Here is a 16110-nt window from a genome sequence, read left to right as displayed (position 1 = left end):
TCTCTTTGAGTTTGACTTTAAAGACATTGTCTATGAGGACATATTTGGGAATCTGGAATCCTTTTGGACAGCCTCCACTTCACAGGGACTATTTGAAATTAGTATTTGAGGAAGGGTTAAAAATAGGATTAAGTTCAAACATGAATTAAAGCGGCTATGGTCTATATGTTTTTTATTATATTTCAGGCTCAGCAGGCAGCTGGTACACTTGGGGACGGACATTTGCAGACTAGTTAGTGATTCTCTGGTGGACATAGTGGAACTTTTGGCAGCTATGAACTAGATATTTCTCTGGGGAGTTGGAGGAGAGTGACTCAAAGTACTCAAATATTCCACTTCCAGTCGCCAAAAGGTCGGAAACACAACTCCATAGAAAAGTTAATGTGGCTCCGTGTCTGCTGGATGTGTAAAAACCTTTTCAATACATCAACCTATATGGCCACAAAATGAATGAATCCAGGTGTAAATCCGAATGAGAGTATGAGTTAAACCTCCTGCATGAACGCAGTGTTCAACCATAAACTATATACAGTATCTTACCTGTAATACAAAAGAATTAATGTAATGTAAAGCCACTTTTAGCTCCATGTTAATTTTCCAGCTGTGTGGAATGAATATAACCAATGATAGTTATTTGACATGGATATGCAGTGTGTGTGTTTGTGTGTGTGTGTGTCTTTGTGTGGGTTGCTTGGTGCAGAGTTGGGAAGCTATACAATGGCAGCCATTGTTAAAAGCATGCAGTTATCCCAAACTGATCTGACATTTGTACCAGCGGACAATCTCTCTCGAATGTTGGACAGAATAATATCAGCCCGGTGTTTGAGATACTGATCTCACAGTGGAGCCTTAGAGACAAACAAGCGACCGGCTTTTTGGATTATTATTATTTTTGTATTTTTCTTTGGTAACAACGGCAGCAGTGTTTACTGAGAGTGTGTAAGAGTCTGCTGTGTTTGTGTCAACGCCTGTCTCTAAACCTCCAGTTAACCACCAGTCATCACACAGTCATTCATTTGTCTTTTCCTCTTGCCGGCTTGTGTGTGTGCTTTCCTAGGAACTGGTGTGCTTATGTGGTGACTCGCACTGTTAGCTGTGTGATGGAGGATGGGGTGGAGACGTACATCAAACCAGACTATCAGCGCTGTACCTGGGGCCAGTGTCCCCGCGTTGCGTAAGTATCTCCGCCCTCTCTTCTATTTAATATCCTCCCTGATTCTTCTTCTCTGTTTCTGGAGTCTTAAGCCCTATCCACACGGGATTAGTATTACCTGGTGGCCTCTAGTTATTGGTAATATTTACCGAAGTTGTCTGTTTGGGGGGGGGGGGCCGGAGCTCAGTCCGTAGGGCAAATGCATATGTGCCTCACCAAACTTAGACTTAGATTCCAGACAGGTAAATGTCAAAGTTCAGTAAGGATGATGTTTTGAAACCAAAACATTTGAGAAAAAAACTAGAATTCATAATTCAGTGAAAGTAATACTTTATTTTACCTGAAGATCATTGTATGGGTTCCATACAACCATCCATCCAAAGAAAGCCATATTTCTCAAATTTAAAACGTAGATAACGGGTTAAATCTGATGTTTTTAGCTGGCTACAGGCTCCTTTGTTGAACATGGTCCTAATATGCGCTCCGTCTCTATGCCTGGTGCAGATCTGGGAACATCCAGTTTTACAAATATTGGAGCAGATTGACTAAAGATATGTTTGAATAAATTCCCGAATGTGGTTGTTGTGTATGTGAGGCCAAATGAATTCTGAGCTCCTCTTTTGAAGTTTTCAGCATGTTGTCTGACCCTGGCCTGGCTGCCTGATCCCCATGCCTGCCAGGGGCCTTGGCCTAAACCTGGGCTATGCTGAGAATGAAGCAGGCAGGGGTTCCAGGCACCGCAGTCTAGTCTCCTACCCCGTAAAAACAATCTCTTCTTCTTACTCTCCTACTTTCATGCTCTTTCTCCAGCTTGACCAACTCCTCCCCTCCTCCTGCCACCTCTCCAGGTCCTAGTTTTTGTTTTTTTTCATCGGAGTATGTGGATCCCTTTTTCTCACGCTCTCAGAGAGAGAGCTGGAAGATGAAGTCTTTACTATGGCGCGGAAAAGCCTCTGCCATACCTACAGTGATGTTTGTGGGTTGGCATTAAGAAGAGAGAAGCCTGCTAAACGTTCCCAGTCAGTGCTCGTTAATTCTCCTGTCACGCTGCCGTACATCTGTAGTGAGACATCCGGCCAATTCTGCGCTATTTATTGCACTCTTACTGTAACAGGGAGTCTCTTCAGGCACAGAGGTACATGACACAAATAATGATAAAACTACAAAAGGAGATATCCAAGTAAAACATCCATATATATTTATTCAGTTGAATCGTCTTTGAGGGAAAAACATTGTTCTTCCCTTGCTGGCCGGATTTCTTTTGGAAAATGGGACAGAAATAACATTTGAAAGTTTACAAAGCACTCTTATGATTTGGAGTTATTTCCCAGACATCCAATGACTCATTGCACATTAATATCAACAGTGTACACCGTTGGTATTCAATACATGGCTCAGGGGCCGCTATGGGTCCTTGACTTAGTTACCAGGATCTCACTACACATTATAAGTCTCAATGTCCTGGTCTGGCACAGGTCTGCTTGTTTTAAGTCCCAAACCAGTCTGAAGACAAGAATCAACGAGAGCAGCTCTATGAGGCTGTACTAATAGCTTAATGCTAACATAAATATGCTAACCATAGACTGTAAAAGAAGAAGGACAATGCATTTCCACTTTCTCTCAGTGTAAAAAAAAAAATATATATCTATCCCAGATACGGGCGCCTCCATCGTGTAATTTCGGAGCCAGAGTCATGACGTTTTAACCAGTTTTATAGCATCAAATAACTAATGAAAACCTTATCAGAAAAGTGAGCACCTGAACAAACAGAGTGATCAGAACTACCTAAAATGACAGAAAGTCTTTGGGAAAAATGTTTTTGACACGTAGGCTACTTTGATTTTTTCAAGGCTCGGTGCATGTAGAGGGGGCGGGGTTTATGACATATACTGCAGCCAGCTACCAGGGAGCGACCTGAAATTACTAATAATTTACATGGAGTCTGGTGGGTTTAGCAAACACACTTTTTTGTTTTAAAAAAGGATCTTAATCCTTAACAGAAAGGTCAACCTCCTTAGAAAGCCTTTCCATAATGTTGTCAGACACTTAGAATATTAATCTGAGTCTGTCAGCAGCAAAACGAGCACTTTTATGAATGTAAATACAAGCTGGACTGGGGGGTGGGGGGGGGGGTGGAGTTTGTCTGAGAAATAGTTTGTCTTATTAGAATGTCTACCATGTTCACTTTAGCTATGTCAGGTACATTGTGCAAGATATTTCAGTCTGGAATAGCCGTTTCACAGGCTTTGAAAAAAAATGAAGTCATGAGTCCATTTTATAAGTGTCTTTGTCAAATCAGAACTAATTAAAGTCCAGATGAAAGGTATATATACATGAATCTTCCATTTCATCCTCAGCTACCGGACATTCAGGAGGCCACGGTATAAGGTAGCTTACAAGATGGTGACAGAAATGGAGTGGAAATGCTGCCATGGTTACTCCGGGGAAGACTGCCACGATGGGCCGAAGGGAACCACTGACACCCAGGTCAATGGAGGGCGACCCCGCGTCACGCAGACGGGCTACAACCCAGACGGCGGACAGAGAGGAGGAGGTAGAGACCGTAGAGAAGGCTCCATGAAATCCAGATGGCATCTACCTCAAAAATGGTTTCATGTTGTCAGGATGGATGCATTCATTTTGTGAAATATCAAAACGTAACATGCATGTATTTTGTCAGTCCGAAGTATCAATCAATCAATCAATCAATCAATACCTAAAATCAATCAGTGCCTAAAATCACAGAAACCAACCAAACAAACCACCTTTGAATACAATTTTACGTGATATGTACTTTAATTTCTTTGTTTGGCCCATGTCCCACCCATTCACATAGAGGGGGGGGGTTATGACCTATGCTACAACCAGCCACCACGGGGCAAGCTAGATCTTTTGGCTTCACTGATACAGTCTATGCATCAACCCCCCCCCCCCCACCCAAGAGTTAAACTCCACATTACCTCTCTTATACTGCCTATTATTTTTTGTTTCCAGGTGACTCTGAGAAGATCAGACAGCTGGAGGAAACCATTCGTGGTCTTAGCAAAGACCTGCATAACATGCAGACCACCATCCATGGCATGAACCAGAGGCTGTACGTGAAGCTCGTTTGGAGAACATTGTGTTTTATTTCATCCAAAATCCTGTTTCCAATCCAGAAACCCAGATTTGGTATTCACAGTACACTGTGGAATGAGTAGCACACTGCTTATCAGGCCAGGTTTATTTCAGCAGCTCAGTTTAAAGAGAGGATATGTTGTTGTTGTTTTTTAGCATATATACGTTGTCGGTACATGTCGGTAGGATAGCAAGATATAAATAGTTAATCCTCATTAAGAGTGTAATGGGATGCTGGATAAATACACATAATGTGTCCTTTGACTTAAACTGTGCACAGGCAGAATCAAGTAAATTCCATGCGTCTCAAGGTGTCCTGTCTAATAAAGCCCTAAAATAATCTTAAAAAGGCTAACCCTAATTGTCATGTGACTGGTCGTTACGTGCCCAGCTCTGTCGCCTAATTTTGTAAGATAAAATACAAATAGTTGTGCATAAGTTTTTGTACGACATCATATAAACCCGTTCATGACAATGCGTTCCCTCTCCACACTTATCTGTGTACATGATACATTTTCTATTTGGTAATTTTGTCTTTCATGCTCCACTTTGATGTCATAGACTATTTGAAATATCAAACAAATCTCAACTCTTCTCCTGTATAGGCCTGGTCTGAATGGGGGGGCTGCCCCTGCTGATTCAGCTCAGCCACACATGAAGGAGACCATCAACAGCATCCAGACCAAGCTGGACCAGCTCTACAACAGAACACAGGTAAACCCTGTCTGTTTGGGTTGAATGGCATTTCGGGGGGGGGGGGGCACTAGTGAGCAGTGCCTGGAGGAGACATTCCTCCAGAGGATCCTCCGTCCCAATCTTTATATTAACATTTGAATAGTCTCACATCTGCCTCAGGAACGTCCCCGACACAGTGGTGGTTGACTTTTACGACGACATGCTTAAGATCAAAGGGTAACTACCGTTTTGGTTTTTTTCAAACAGGATTGGATGAAAACTTTCCAATGTTTTTGTGTCTAAGTGACTGATGGGAACAACGACCTTTGACATTGGTCCAGTATTAAGCGAGATGGCTGCAGTCGACAGCAGAGAAACAGGACAATTGTCCATGTTGTATTTGCCTTCACTAAAGTGCTTTTTTTTTATTGTAGCAGTGTAAAACATACTTCATTCAAAGTTGACAAAAACTAAATAAAACTATGAAAATATGTTTAGGGTCGTCTCTCCACTTTTCCAACCATAACAAATCTAGTTTGGGTGGAAATAAACACATAGTATATTAAATTACATGTGAAAATATGTTGGCCATATTCACACTAAAGTATTGTTTTCAGCCACAGAGTGCAACGACCAGCCTTAACTAATGCTAGTAACTCGTAATTAGTTTTTAAGCTAAGTTGTAACAACGCTGATGATTTGCCACCGCCACGCCTTAAAGCAAATTGATCTGCAATGTCACGTGATCTGTCCCCCAAAGACCTTTTCCAATAGACTTGCATGTTAAAAGAGGCGTCTGTAAATCAGTGGATACGTCTTTTCTTTCTTTCTTTTTTTTTGACTGTCACAACCCCAGGAAACGACTCGTTTCTCTATCAGAGATTGATCCCTTCAGGAAGTCTAGAGGAGCTGCACAATTAAATCATTCCATGCCAATTCATGTAGTGAAGCACTAAATCAGAACTAGCCCACTCATATTGCTATTTTTACATATGTGCTTAAGCTACTCATTGTACTGTAATGTACTGCAGATATTTGTACATACATATTTCTTATTCTACTTAATTGCTTGTTTCTGTTGTTCTTATAACTTCTGCTCCAGCTTGGAGCTAAGGCCTATGTAACGACACAATTTCCCCTAGTATTTTGATTGATTCATTGTTCTTTTAGTTTTTTTAAAGTCTTTAAATTTATATTACTGTAAGGATAGAAGGATAGACCATTTGACAGTACTGTGTGGACATGTGCTTGTGCAGGTCCACGACCAGACCATGCTCAACATCAACAACCACCTGGTAACAGGAGGGGGGAACCAGCTGACCACGCTGAAGGAGGAGATTCTGACCGAGCTGGAGAGAAGGGTGACTCTGTCCTGCTCCGCCTGCCAGGTAAAGATCAATAAGTCAATATTCTACTTTGTTAGAGCCATTTGGAAGGTCACCCTGTGTGATTGCTAGTTGCAGTGCCTACAGTATGTCTTTACTTTCTTCCCTGTTGGCTTCTGTATGGGATTTGCAGCCTAAAGCCGTTATACAATATTAGCCACATCCAAGCAGTAAAACAAGAAAATTACATTTCCACATAAACCACTGCACTAACAACAACAACAACAACAACAACAACAATACTGCAACAAAAAGAATGATTGAGCCGTAAAAGAAAAAAGAAAATGGCAACAAGGCCAAACACAATATTCCAGCGGTTTGAAGAAATAGAGGGTTAGGATGCAAAATCTTTAATTGACTTTTTATTTGTCTTCTGTGCAAGCACAATCCTGGGCCCCTGGGCACACACACATAAAAGGCCCCAAACTGCTACCTACCAAAGTACCGCCACCCCCTGTTGCTCCCACTTGTTTGGCATCTTTTTTTAAATTATCATGTTGCTGTTCATGGATGAAAACTACACCTACGTGTCAGTGTTCATAAAGTCCATTTATGAGAGAAACTACTTTCCACAAAAGGCGTAAAGAGCATGTGACACTTTACAAAGAAGGAAAGCTTTAAAAGGAAAACGGGGGTGTACTCGGAAAAAGCATAGAGCGCAAGATACATTTACAATTTGGACTGCAGATACATTGCCAACATAATACATAATTATGTTTTTGTAATTGATACAAACTATACAAGTAGCACCTGGTAATCCCTGTTCCCCTGCAGGCTGGTGTGGAGGACCTGAGGCGCCAGCAGCAAGAGGACCGGGAGCGGATCCAAGCCCTGGAGAAGCGGATTGGCTCCATGGACCAGCACCTGAGGCAGAGCCTGGACATCTCCCGCAGCGAGACCCAGCGCTCCCAGGCCTGCTGCAACAGCGTCACCGAGCTGGAGAAGAGGCTGACGGATGTGGACGTCCGGGTCACCTCCACGGCTAACAAGTGGGACACCATTAAAGGGCGGCTGGATAAGGAGCTGGATGGGACGGGCGGAGGAAAGGGAAGAGTGACGGAGGACAAGCTGAACGGCAGACTGAGAGAGCTGGAGAAAAGGGTGAACAACACGGTGAGAAAGACAGAGCAGAGGTGCACCAACACGGGCAACAACGTGAAGGACAGCGTCCAGAGAGACATCACGCAGCTGCGCAACATGGTCCTCAGTCGGCTGGACGAGCACGGCTTCGAGGTCGGCAAGATAGAGCTGGACGTGGCCGTGTTAGGAGACACGGTCACCGACCACAGTCGGCGTCTGAGCCAGCTGGAGAACATCACATCCGTCCTGGACAAGAGGCTGACATCGACCACAAACATGTGCCATGAGACCTGCGGGCCCAACGGACAGGGCCGTAAGACGGATGACACCGTGAAAACGTTAGAGTGGAGAGTCGTGGCCAACGAAGAGGACATCCAGAAGTTTAACACGCGGTTGGATGATTTGTCCGTGTCTGGGGACTCGCTGACCGACCGAGTGATCAACCTAGCAGAAAACGTCAAAAAAATACTAGATGTGACGGGGGAGAGCGGGGAGCATTTCAACCGGATAGTCACCGAGGTGGAAACCTTGGGCCGTGATGTCCAGGACTGTTATATTTGCCGGAGAGTAGAGGACAACTTGCACTCGCTCACCAACTCCACCAACAGCAGCCTCAGCAGGTGCCAGGCGGAGCTCACCGATCTGAGGAGGAAGGTGGACTCAGGAGAATCGGTGTGCTCTCAGGTGTGCTCCAACCTTCAGGAGGAGGTGGGCCGACTACGAGAGGAAGTGGAGGAGTGTACCGGACAGTGTAAAACCAACATCAACGATCTGAAGAAACGCCTGGATGGCCATGGCGTCCATAGTGGGAAATTAGGAGGGGAGCTGAAGTCCATCCAAGGAGAACTGGCCGGAGTCATGGTCACATGTAACTCCATCAATGAGACTCTGAAGGGACTGGGAAGGACTGTACAGACGCATGGCAACACGCTGACGGATCTGACCAACACCAAGGACGATCTCATCTCTGAGGTAAGGTACACAACGAGTCTATATCCACGACGTTTCACCGGAAGATCTTCTGGAGAACAGTTTTTATCAGCCGGATGTCCGCTTCCTTTGTGTTTGCGTTCTAACCTCTGGTGGATTTCTGAGGACTACGGTTACCTGGTCATCAAATCTCTGCAGGTTAAATCCAGATTGGTTTAAAGAAATGCCAATAAACTAGAGCATGTTTTTGTCCCATCCCAGAATGCTGTGGGAACTAGCCCAGACCCTCCTCCTCAGAGCTGTGGAGGAAGGTCTGGCTATGCGAAAGTAGTACACATCTATTTAACCTCTAAAAGCTGTGTCAGAACATTATCTCTCTTTTTGATAATTAGTACCATACCAAAATGTGACTTAAGTATGTAAGTATCATCAGGAACATTTACTTAGAGTATTAAAGCAAAGGTTTTAGTGGAAGAATTGCACACTGAAAAAGAAAACCCCAGAGACAATGTGTTGCATATTATCATTTACCCCCATGTTCCTTGTCGAATATCTCATAACTGCCCCTTAGGGGGTCCCGAGCCCCAGGTTGGGAGGCACTGTACTAATACGGAGAATTAAACATGAAAGATCAAGTAACCATGATGATATTATTGATGGTAATTTTGCTCATGATGTTATAATAAACTACATATTGAAACATTTATTATTTATGGACTTTAAAAACAACACTATGTCAATCAAACATGCCCTGTGGTCATCTTGGCAAACAAAGTTTTCACATAATGTTATTCTAGTTAGGAAAATAGTTGAGCATATTACAAACATTTGAGTGTTCTTGACAGACATTTCTCAGATAATAAACTTACATATTTCTGTGTGTATAAGATACCATAGGGAAAAAAATCAAAGATGTAAAAAATGTATTTACATAATATAATATATTTGTGGTAGAACTTTGTCATCCAAAATACACACATTAACAAGTCTCTACATTATCTACTCTACATTGTCTGACAAGTGTCTACATTCTCTACTTTCTCTCCAAGGTGGACAATTTGCAGAAGGAGCTGACAGAGCATGTCGATGACTCGGAGATTCAATTCGGCGATTTGCGAAAAGAGATCCAGATCATCCGGAGTAACTATGTGACGGAGGTGGGGGAGTGCCGGCGGTCCGGCGACGGCCTGGAGAGAAGACTCTCCAAGCTGGAGGGAGTGTGCCAACACTTGGACTCGTTCTCAGACAGCCTGGACAGGATCAGGGAGGGCCTCAACCGACATGTGTCTGGGCTCTGGAGCTGCGTCAATGGACTCAACGTCACGGTGCTGTCTCACCGAGACCTCATCCACAATATCCAGACCGTCCAGCTGGAGAATGTCCACTCCGACATACACACACTTAACTCTTCAGTGCTGGACTTGGTCAATGAGTTCCACAGTTTTGTGGAACAGGACTTTGTGGGTGAGTGGCAGAGGACCAGATCCTTTACTCACCGTTGAGTTCAAGCAATGTTTGACAACACTCCTACTCAAAACGCCATATTACAAAATGTTATTTTAGACATTTATTTACTATTTTATTCATATTTTATGCTACTTTTGTTAACCCGAGACTTTTGTAAACTAATTTCAAGCACCAAAACAAAGGTATGTTTTCACAAGAGATTTGAGAAATATTTCCACTTTAGGGTCAAATTATCTCTTTATATATTTGTCTGGAACAATTTGGGGTGTCACTATACAGAAAGCTGAGTTGGTTCCGAACATTTAGATATGAAACCCATAGGGATCTAGTTAAATGCAAATTGGCTAATAACTTTGAAATGTTACCCGCCGAAGTTAATTTTTACCCGCATTTGCCGGGTTTTAATTCAAAGCCCTGACAGTGGCCATTACAGCATCGTAAATTAAAGCCCTTTAATTAAAGCAGGTGTGGTAAAAACACTAGCAGTTTGACCAACGCAGCGGCTAGAATCAAGCCAAACTAAAATCCACTTTAAGTAAAAGCACTAATACTACACTTCACAAATTAGGGCTGTGTCAATACACTTTTATGGAGAAGTACAAATGTGGCATGGAAAGAAAAGACTCAAGTAAAGTACAAGTACCTCAACATCTGCACTTATGTACAGTACTTGAGTAGACTCCCCCACTGTAGAGGACCGAGGGGCATGGGATTTGACTTTTGGATAAGAGATAGCACTCTGTGGAAAGGGAGGCGAAAAGACCCCAAAGAAAGAATCCAGGCTGTCATCCTGACAAGCATTCACTTAAAAAGCATTTGGAAAGTCTGCAATGTGTCAGAAAGAGGAGTTTCAGGAAACATGGGGGTGAAAGGCCCATCCTGAGGCACACCAGGTTCAACGTCTCAGCATTCTTGGCTTACTGTGCATGTTTTTGTAACTATAACTGTTAAAAAGGTTTTTTAAGATTGTGTTGCCCAGCTGTGATGTCTCATTAGATATTCTCCTGCCCCAGGTCCACCTGGTCCACCGGGCCCCCGTGGAGACAGAGGCGAGCGTGGAGCCCAGGGTCCCGTAGGACCACAAGGGAGGGTGGGCCCTCCAGGCACAGAGGGCAAGCCAGGACTAACTGGACCCCCAGGTAAAACAACAAACTTAGTCTTTGAGTTATTTGATTGCACGTTTAATTTAAAAAAAATCATGGATGTCAATCAATTCCAAAATTCAATCGTGATTGTGAGTCAATCCTGATGCAAATGTTCAATATTATAGCAACAATCCAAGACAATGACAAATACTGTCTAGATTGAATATTCTCCAGAATAACCTCAAAAGGTACTGAATGCTATAAAAATGGCCAACTCAAGCCCACCGAGCAACAACAGATTGACCTTAATGTAACATCACTCGGTATACTAACACAATGTAATGTCTCAATTTACACTTAGAAAGGTTAAAGGTAACTACCATTTTTTACAACCTGGACCCTATTTTCCTAATTGGAACACAAATCTTTGAAATTGGTCCAGCATTAAAGAAAATAACTGCAAAACAAGCTACAATGTAAGCTAATAGGGCAATTGTCCAACAGACTCAGATTAACATTCTAAGGATTTCCAAGGAGGTTAATGTTTCTGTTAAAGAGTAAGAACCTTTTTTGAAGATAAAAACATCTACAGAATTACGTTTGCTAAAGCCACCAAACTCTATGTAAATAAACAATAATTTTAGCATCGTAAAATAAACGTCATTCAAAGTTGACATAAATAAAATAAAAATCTATGAAAAAAACATTTTGGGTCGTCTTTTTACTTTTTCAAACCATCACAACTCGAGTTTTGGTTGAAATACACACACAGTTTACTGATTTACATGCAAGAATATGGTGGTGATGGTGCAGGGGATATGACACGTCTTTGGTGTGGGGAACCCGGTTCGATTCCCACAGTGTCCCTGAAGAAGACACCTAAACCCTAGTTGCTCCAGAGGTGTGCGAATTCTGAAATATATAGCAATTGTAAGTCGCTTTGGATAAAAGCATCAGCTAAATGACACGGAATGTAATGTAATATGTTGGCTCTATACACGTTAAAAGTCTTGCTTTTTAAAATGGAGTCTGGTGGGTTTAGTGCTAGTGACTTCAGAGCTGTTTCTGGTTAATCAGAAAGGTCTCAAAGAGCTTTTAATGGTTCTATCTCTGAAGGGATCCTTTCCATAATGAATTTGCGTTAACTTGTTGTTGTTGTCATTTTGACAGCCCTAATATAACATTAACTGATTTAGACCTGCAAGCTGTATCTTGGATCTTTATTTCTTCACATCTACTGTGGATACAATTAGATAAGAACAGAAAATACACAGTGAGAATGTTGCAGGGTGAATAACTCACTGTTTTTGTCTTTCCTCTTACTCCTCAGGTCTCAGAGGTGAACAGGGTATGTGTTGTTCTTACTAAACAGCTGATGAAAGCACTCCTTACTGTGTGATCTTTGTTTCATACTAACTCCTGCTCTCTGTCTCTCCGCCGGGACCAGGTCCTGCAGGGTCTGATGCCCACGTGCCACGCCTCTCTTTCTCCGCCGCGCTGACCCGCCAGATGAGAAGCTCGGGGACCATAGTGTTCAACAACGTCCTTGTTAATGAAAACAACGTTTACGATCCCAAAACAGGTGGGTTTAAGACCGGCTGGATTCTGAACAGGTCCAGGACTCTCTTTTATATGATGGCGACGGCTGTGTTAAGTTTCTGGGTCATCTGCATGCAGGGGCGGAATATTACTCAAGTACTGTACTTAAGTATATGTTTGCACTTGTACGTTAATTGAATCTTTTCGTTTCATGCCACTTCACAAAGAGTTATAACAGTGATAGAAACCGTATCATATCCATAAACATAACAGAATATGTTTTTTTGGGGTGGCCAGGTGGGCTGAGTGGTAGAGCTGGCGCACGCGTACTGAGAGGTTTAGGCCTCAACGCAGAGGGCCCGGGTTCAAATACAACCTTTGAGAATTTCCTGCATGTCTTACCCTTCTCACCCAACTGTCCCGTCAAAATTAAAGGCAGAAAAGCCCAAAATTATCCTTTAAAAAAAAGGTTCTTTTTTGGGGGGTTTTCCCTTTATTATAATGGATAGACACGAAAGGGGAAGAGAGATGGGGGACGACATGCAGCAAAGGGCCGCAGGTCTAATTCAAACCCGGGCCACTGCAGGACTCAGCCTACATGGGGTGAACACTCTTACCCCAGAATATATGTATGCTTTAACACCCTGGTATTGAATCAGTACTTTGTATTGGCTGATATGCAAGTTCAGGTATCGGAAAGGATTTTGGGAAGCAAAACATGGCATCGGACCATCTCGAGTCTGAACTTCTCACAGCAAATACACAACACTAAGTTTCCCTTGTCACCTGCTCCCCCCTCCAGGTTATTTCACAGCTCCAGTGAGTGGGAAGTACTTCTTCAGCGGCATTCTTACGGGCCATAAGAACATGAAGATCGAGGCAGTGTTGTCCAAGTCCAACATCGGTGTGGCCCGAGTGGACTCCGCCGGCTACCAGCCCGAAGGCTTGGAGAAGCCCATGGCGGAGACCAAACAAATCCCCGGCGCTCTGGCTGTCTTCAACATCATCCTGCCCATGGAGGCGGGGGACACGGTCTGCATCGACCTCGTCACCGGCAAACTGGCGTACTCCTCGGAACCGCTGACCATCTTCAGTGGGATGCTGCTGTACGAGACCATCTGATTGGCTCGTGGTCCGTCTCTCTGAGTGAAACGTTTCCCCCTCACGAGAGCATCTCATTTGTCCGCCGGACTGTAAGAGACAGAGCCGCTTGCTGGACAGTCGGAAGAGACTGAAATAACTGGACTGGATTCCCATCCAGCCAGGAGAATCAAACTATATTTTTACATTCTGAGAAGAAAGGAGAAAAACACCCACACCAATCATGATTTGGTTGTGTTTCACAGCTTTAAGGAAAGTGATTTGTGCAAAGAGCAAGTGGATTTTATTGTTTGTTTTTTTAAACTCAATGACGTGTTGTCTTCAGAAAAAAAGCCACTGCAGGGTTATCTTATAATTCCATATTGTATGCTGAAACTTGAATTATTAACCGCCTACACCGAGATGGCCTTCAGATCTTTCTTGTGTAATTGAAAGGACATTTGGGAAGATGATGAAAGATTAAGGATGTAAGGGTCTTTTGTTTCAATGTGTAATCCACCCAGAGCATAACAACTGTTCAAAAGATTATTGCACACTATGTTTTCTGTTTCTAGTGTAGGTTTTATTTTCTCCTTTTCATGCTTACAGTTTCATTTTGACCGCGAGCAAATTCCCAGAAACATAACGCTGAATGCCAATTGTCATGGAAAAAAAGTGATGTAGGCGGAGGGGACACAGTCCAAACCACTATTCTTTAGAAGGATATGCACAAATGAAGTCACTCACAGTTCATTTGAAAGTAAACCACAGGATTTTATAAATCATACAACAGCAAAACAATACGACCATTTTAGGACATTAGCTATGCCTTGAAACACGAGGGGAGGAGGACGATGGCCTGGGGGAAGAATGGGGATTTTTTTCTTCTCTCTCTCTGTCCTAATAAGGGCCATCTAAACTTGGTGGAGGATCAAGTAGGTAACGTCATGAAGCTGTTACTATCATTCTATCTCACAGTGGGGTTTTGTTTAAAGCTAACACTTATACACACAAGGAAAAGGCTGAAGCATCGTATCTATTTCATGAACACACACACTCAAGGGTGTTGGGTTCAACCTTGGGGGAGTTGAGCTCTCCAACTATCTAGGGAGGTCCCGGGACATTTCTGCAGGTATTGATTAAGCGACAAAAACGTCAAAAAAATAGGCTACAAACGTCGGAAAAAGTGACAAATAAAATTCAAACAGATTGTCCAGAAAAACCCTCACAAAGGCAACAAAAACACTGGGAAAAACTGTAGGAAAAAAAAGCGGAAAACCCCAGTCTTGATTTTTGACAGAGTTGTAACCCCCCCAATAACGCCCATGAGGATTAAAATGTCAGCAAATATGTGTATGATATCACGATTGTAGATATTGTTGAATGGATTTTAAAAGGAATTTCAATTCAATTCAATTTTATTTATAGTATCAGTTCATAACAAGAGTTATAGGAACATTGCACATTTTCTGCAGAGATGATATTCAGCAGATTGGGCCACATATTGCATTATATTTACATAAAGGTGGAAGTTATATATGGATTTATATCAGCATATCAGGGTTCGGTCACAATGCAAATTTTGTCACATTATTTCCTCAGTGCTCGGTGTGGTAATGTCAGTATATATGTTTCTATGTAGCCTATATTGTATAACCTTTAAGGAATGTAAATAGTTTCAATGGTTTTGCCAATATAAGATTTTTACGAGTTACCACTTCACCTTGCCAGGTATTTTATATGTTTTGTATGTTTGTGCCACATGTGTGCCTCAAATACAGATACCCAGTTTTACACAGCTGAGTCTGACATTTATCTGGACTGCGTGATGTGCCCGTTTTTTTTACACACTGTTTAGCCTGCTTTAGAATTATTTAATCTGGCACTGATTTTTGGCTTTCACAAATACACACAGCTGGGTTGACTTTCTATTTCTGGCTCCTACTTAAACATCTCACGCCTCTTTCTCTCTCAACTTCGGTAGGTTGATTTTAGCCGAAGACTTCAAGGAGATGGTTGAAAAGCCACTTGTTCTTATGCTGCACTGCAGTGACACCTTGTGTTTGTTATTGTTCCCATCATAGCTGGGATGTTGCTAAAGAATCCTTGGAGACTTTTAAGAAGCCCCTTAAAGGAAAGAGTATCACTTGTCTTCCATTGTTTGCACATTCCTTACTTATCCCTGGGAATTACAGGTCTCTTTATTATTGTCTCTGCACTCAATAGTTGCAATTTCACTGTCACTCACACAAACAAAGTCATCCCCAAGACTATGTAAATTGATACATGCACTGGCGGTCAAGGCCAAAGAACCGGTAATTGTACCTAGGCTACTTGAGGAGGGACAAGATAAGATGAGATAAGATGGGACACTGATGCACATGGTGTCTATGCTGGTAGTTCTGTGTAGACTCCGGGAACAGGAGGACAATCACTTTGTGGAAGCGAAAAAGGATCTAAATCAAATCAGGTCAAAATCATAAACTATTTACAACAGTCTAAGGTCTAAATACAGCATGAAGAATAGTGATTCATATCCCCTCAGAAAATTGGATGATACACGTGGGACTTTTCTAACTCCGGGATGTTTCTGAAATAT

At 42.6% G+C, this 16110-nt stretch overlaps 1 protein-coding gene across 2 annotated transcripts in view; it reads left to right on the top strand.

Moving 5' to 3' along the window:
* The window catches only part of emilin1a (elastin microfibril interfacer 1a), a 24707-nt gene extending 10441 nt beyond the window's left edge, over window positions 1-14266 (top strand). Inside the window, exons 2-13 of one of the 2 annotated variants that reach the window (XM_034899895.1) lie at window positions 1058-1174; window positions 3511-3707; window positions 4148-4247; window positions 4876-4984; window positions 6202-6333; window positions 7105-7199; window positions 7230-8382; window positions 9390-9804; window positions 10821-10946; window positions 12223-12240; window positions 12340-12474; window positions 13234-14266. In XM_034899895.1, the coding sequence (XP_034755786.1) occupies window positions 1058-1174; window positions 3511-3707; window positions 4148-4247; window positions 4876-4984; window positions 6202-6333; window positions 7105-7199; window positions 7230-8382; window positions 9390-9804; window positions 10821-10946; window positions 12223-12240; window positions 12340-12474; window positions 13234-13553 (2917 nt within the window). In that variant the 3' untranslated portion in view covers window positions 13554-14266. Of the gene's footprint in view, window positions 1-1057; window positions 1175-3510; window positions 3708-4147; window positions 4248-4875; window positions 4985-6201; window positions 6334-7104; window positions 8383-9389; window positions 9805-10820; window positions 10947-12222; window positions 12241-12339; window positions 12475-13233 lie in introns of both variants that reach the window. The other variant, XM_034899894.1, reaches the window with a different exon arrangement.
* Window positions 14267-16110: the final 1844 nt, after the last annotated feature.

The sequence above is a fragment of the Etheostoma cragini genome, chromosome 18, assembly GCF_013103735.1.
Source record: "Etheostoma cragini isolate CJK2018 chromosome 18, CSU_Ecrag_1.0, whole genome shotgun sequence".
Classification (NCBI taxonomy): domain Eukaryota; kingdom Metazoa; phylum Chordata; class Actinopteri; order Perciformes; family Percidae; genus Etheostoma; species Etheostoma cragini.
This window is presented reverse-complemented; position numbering and strand designations above follow the sequence as displayed.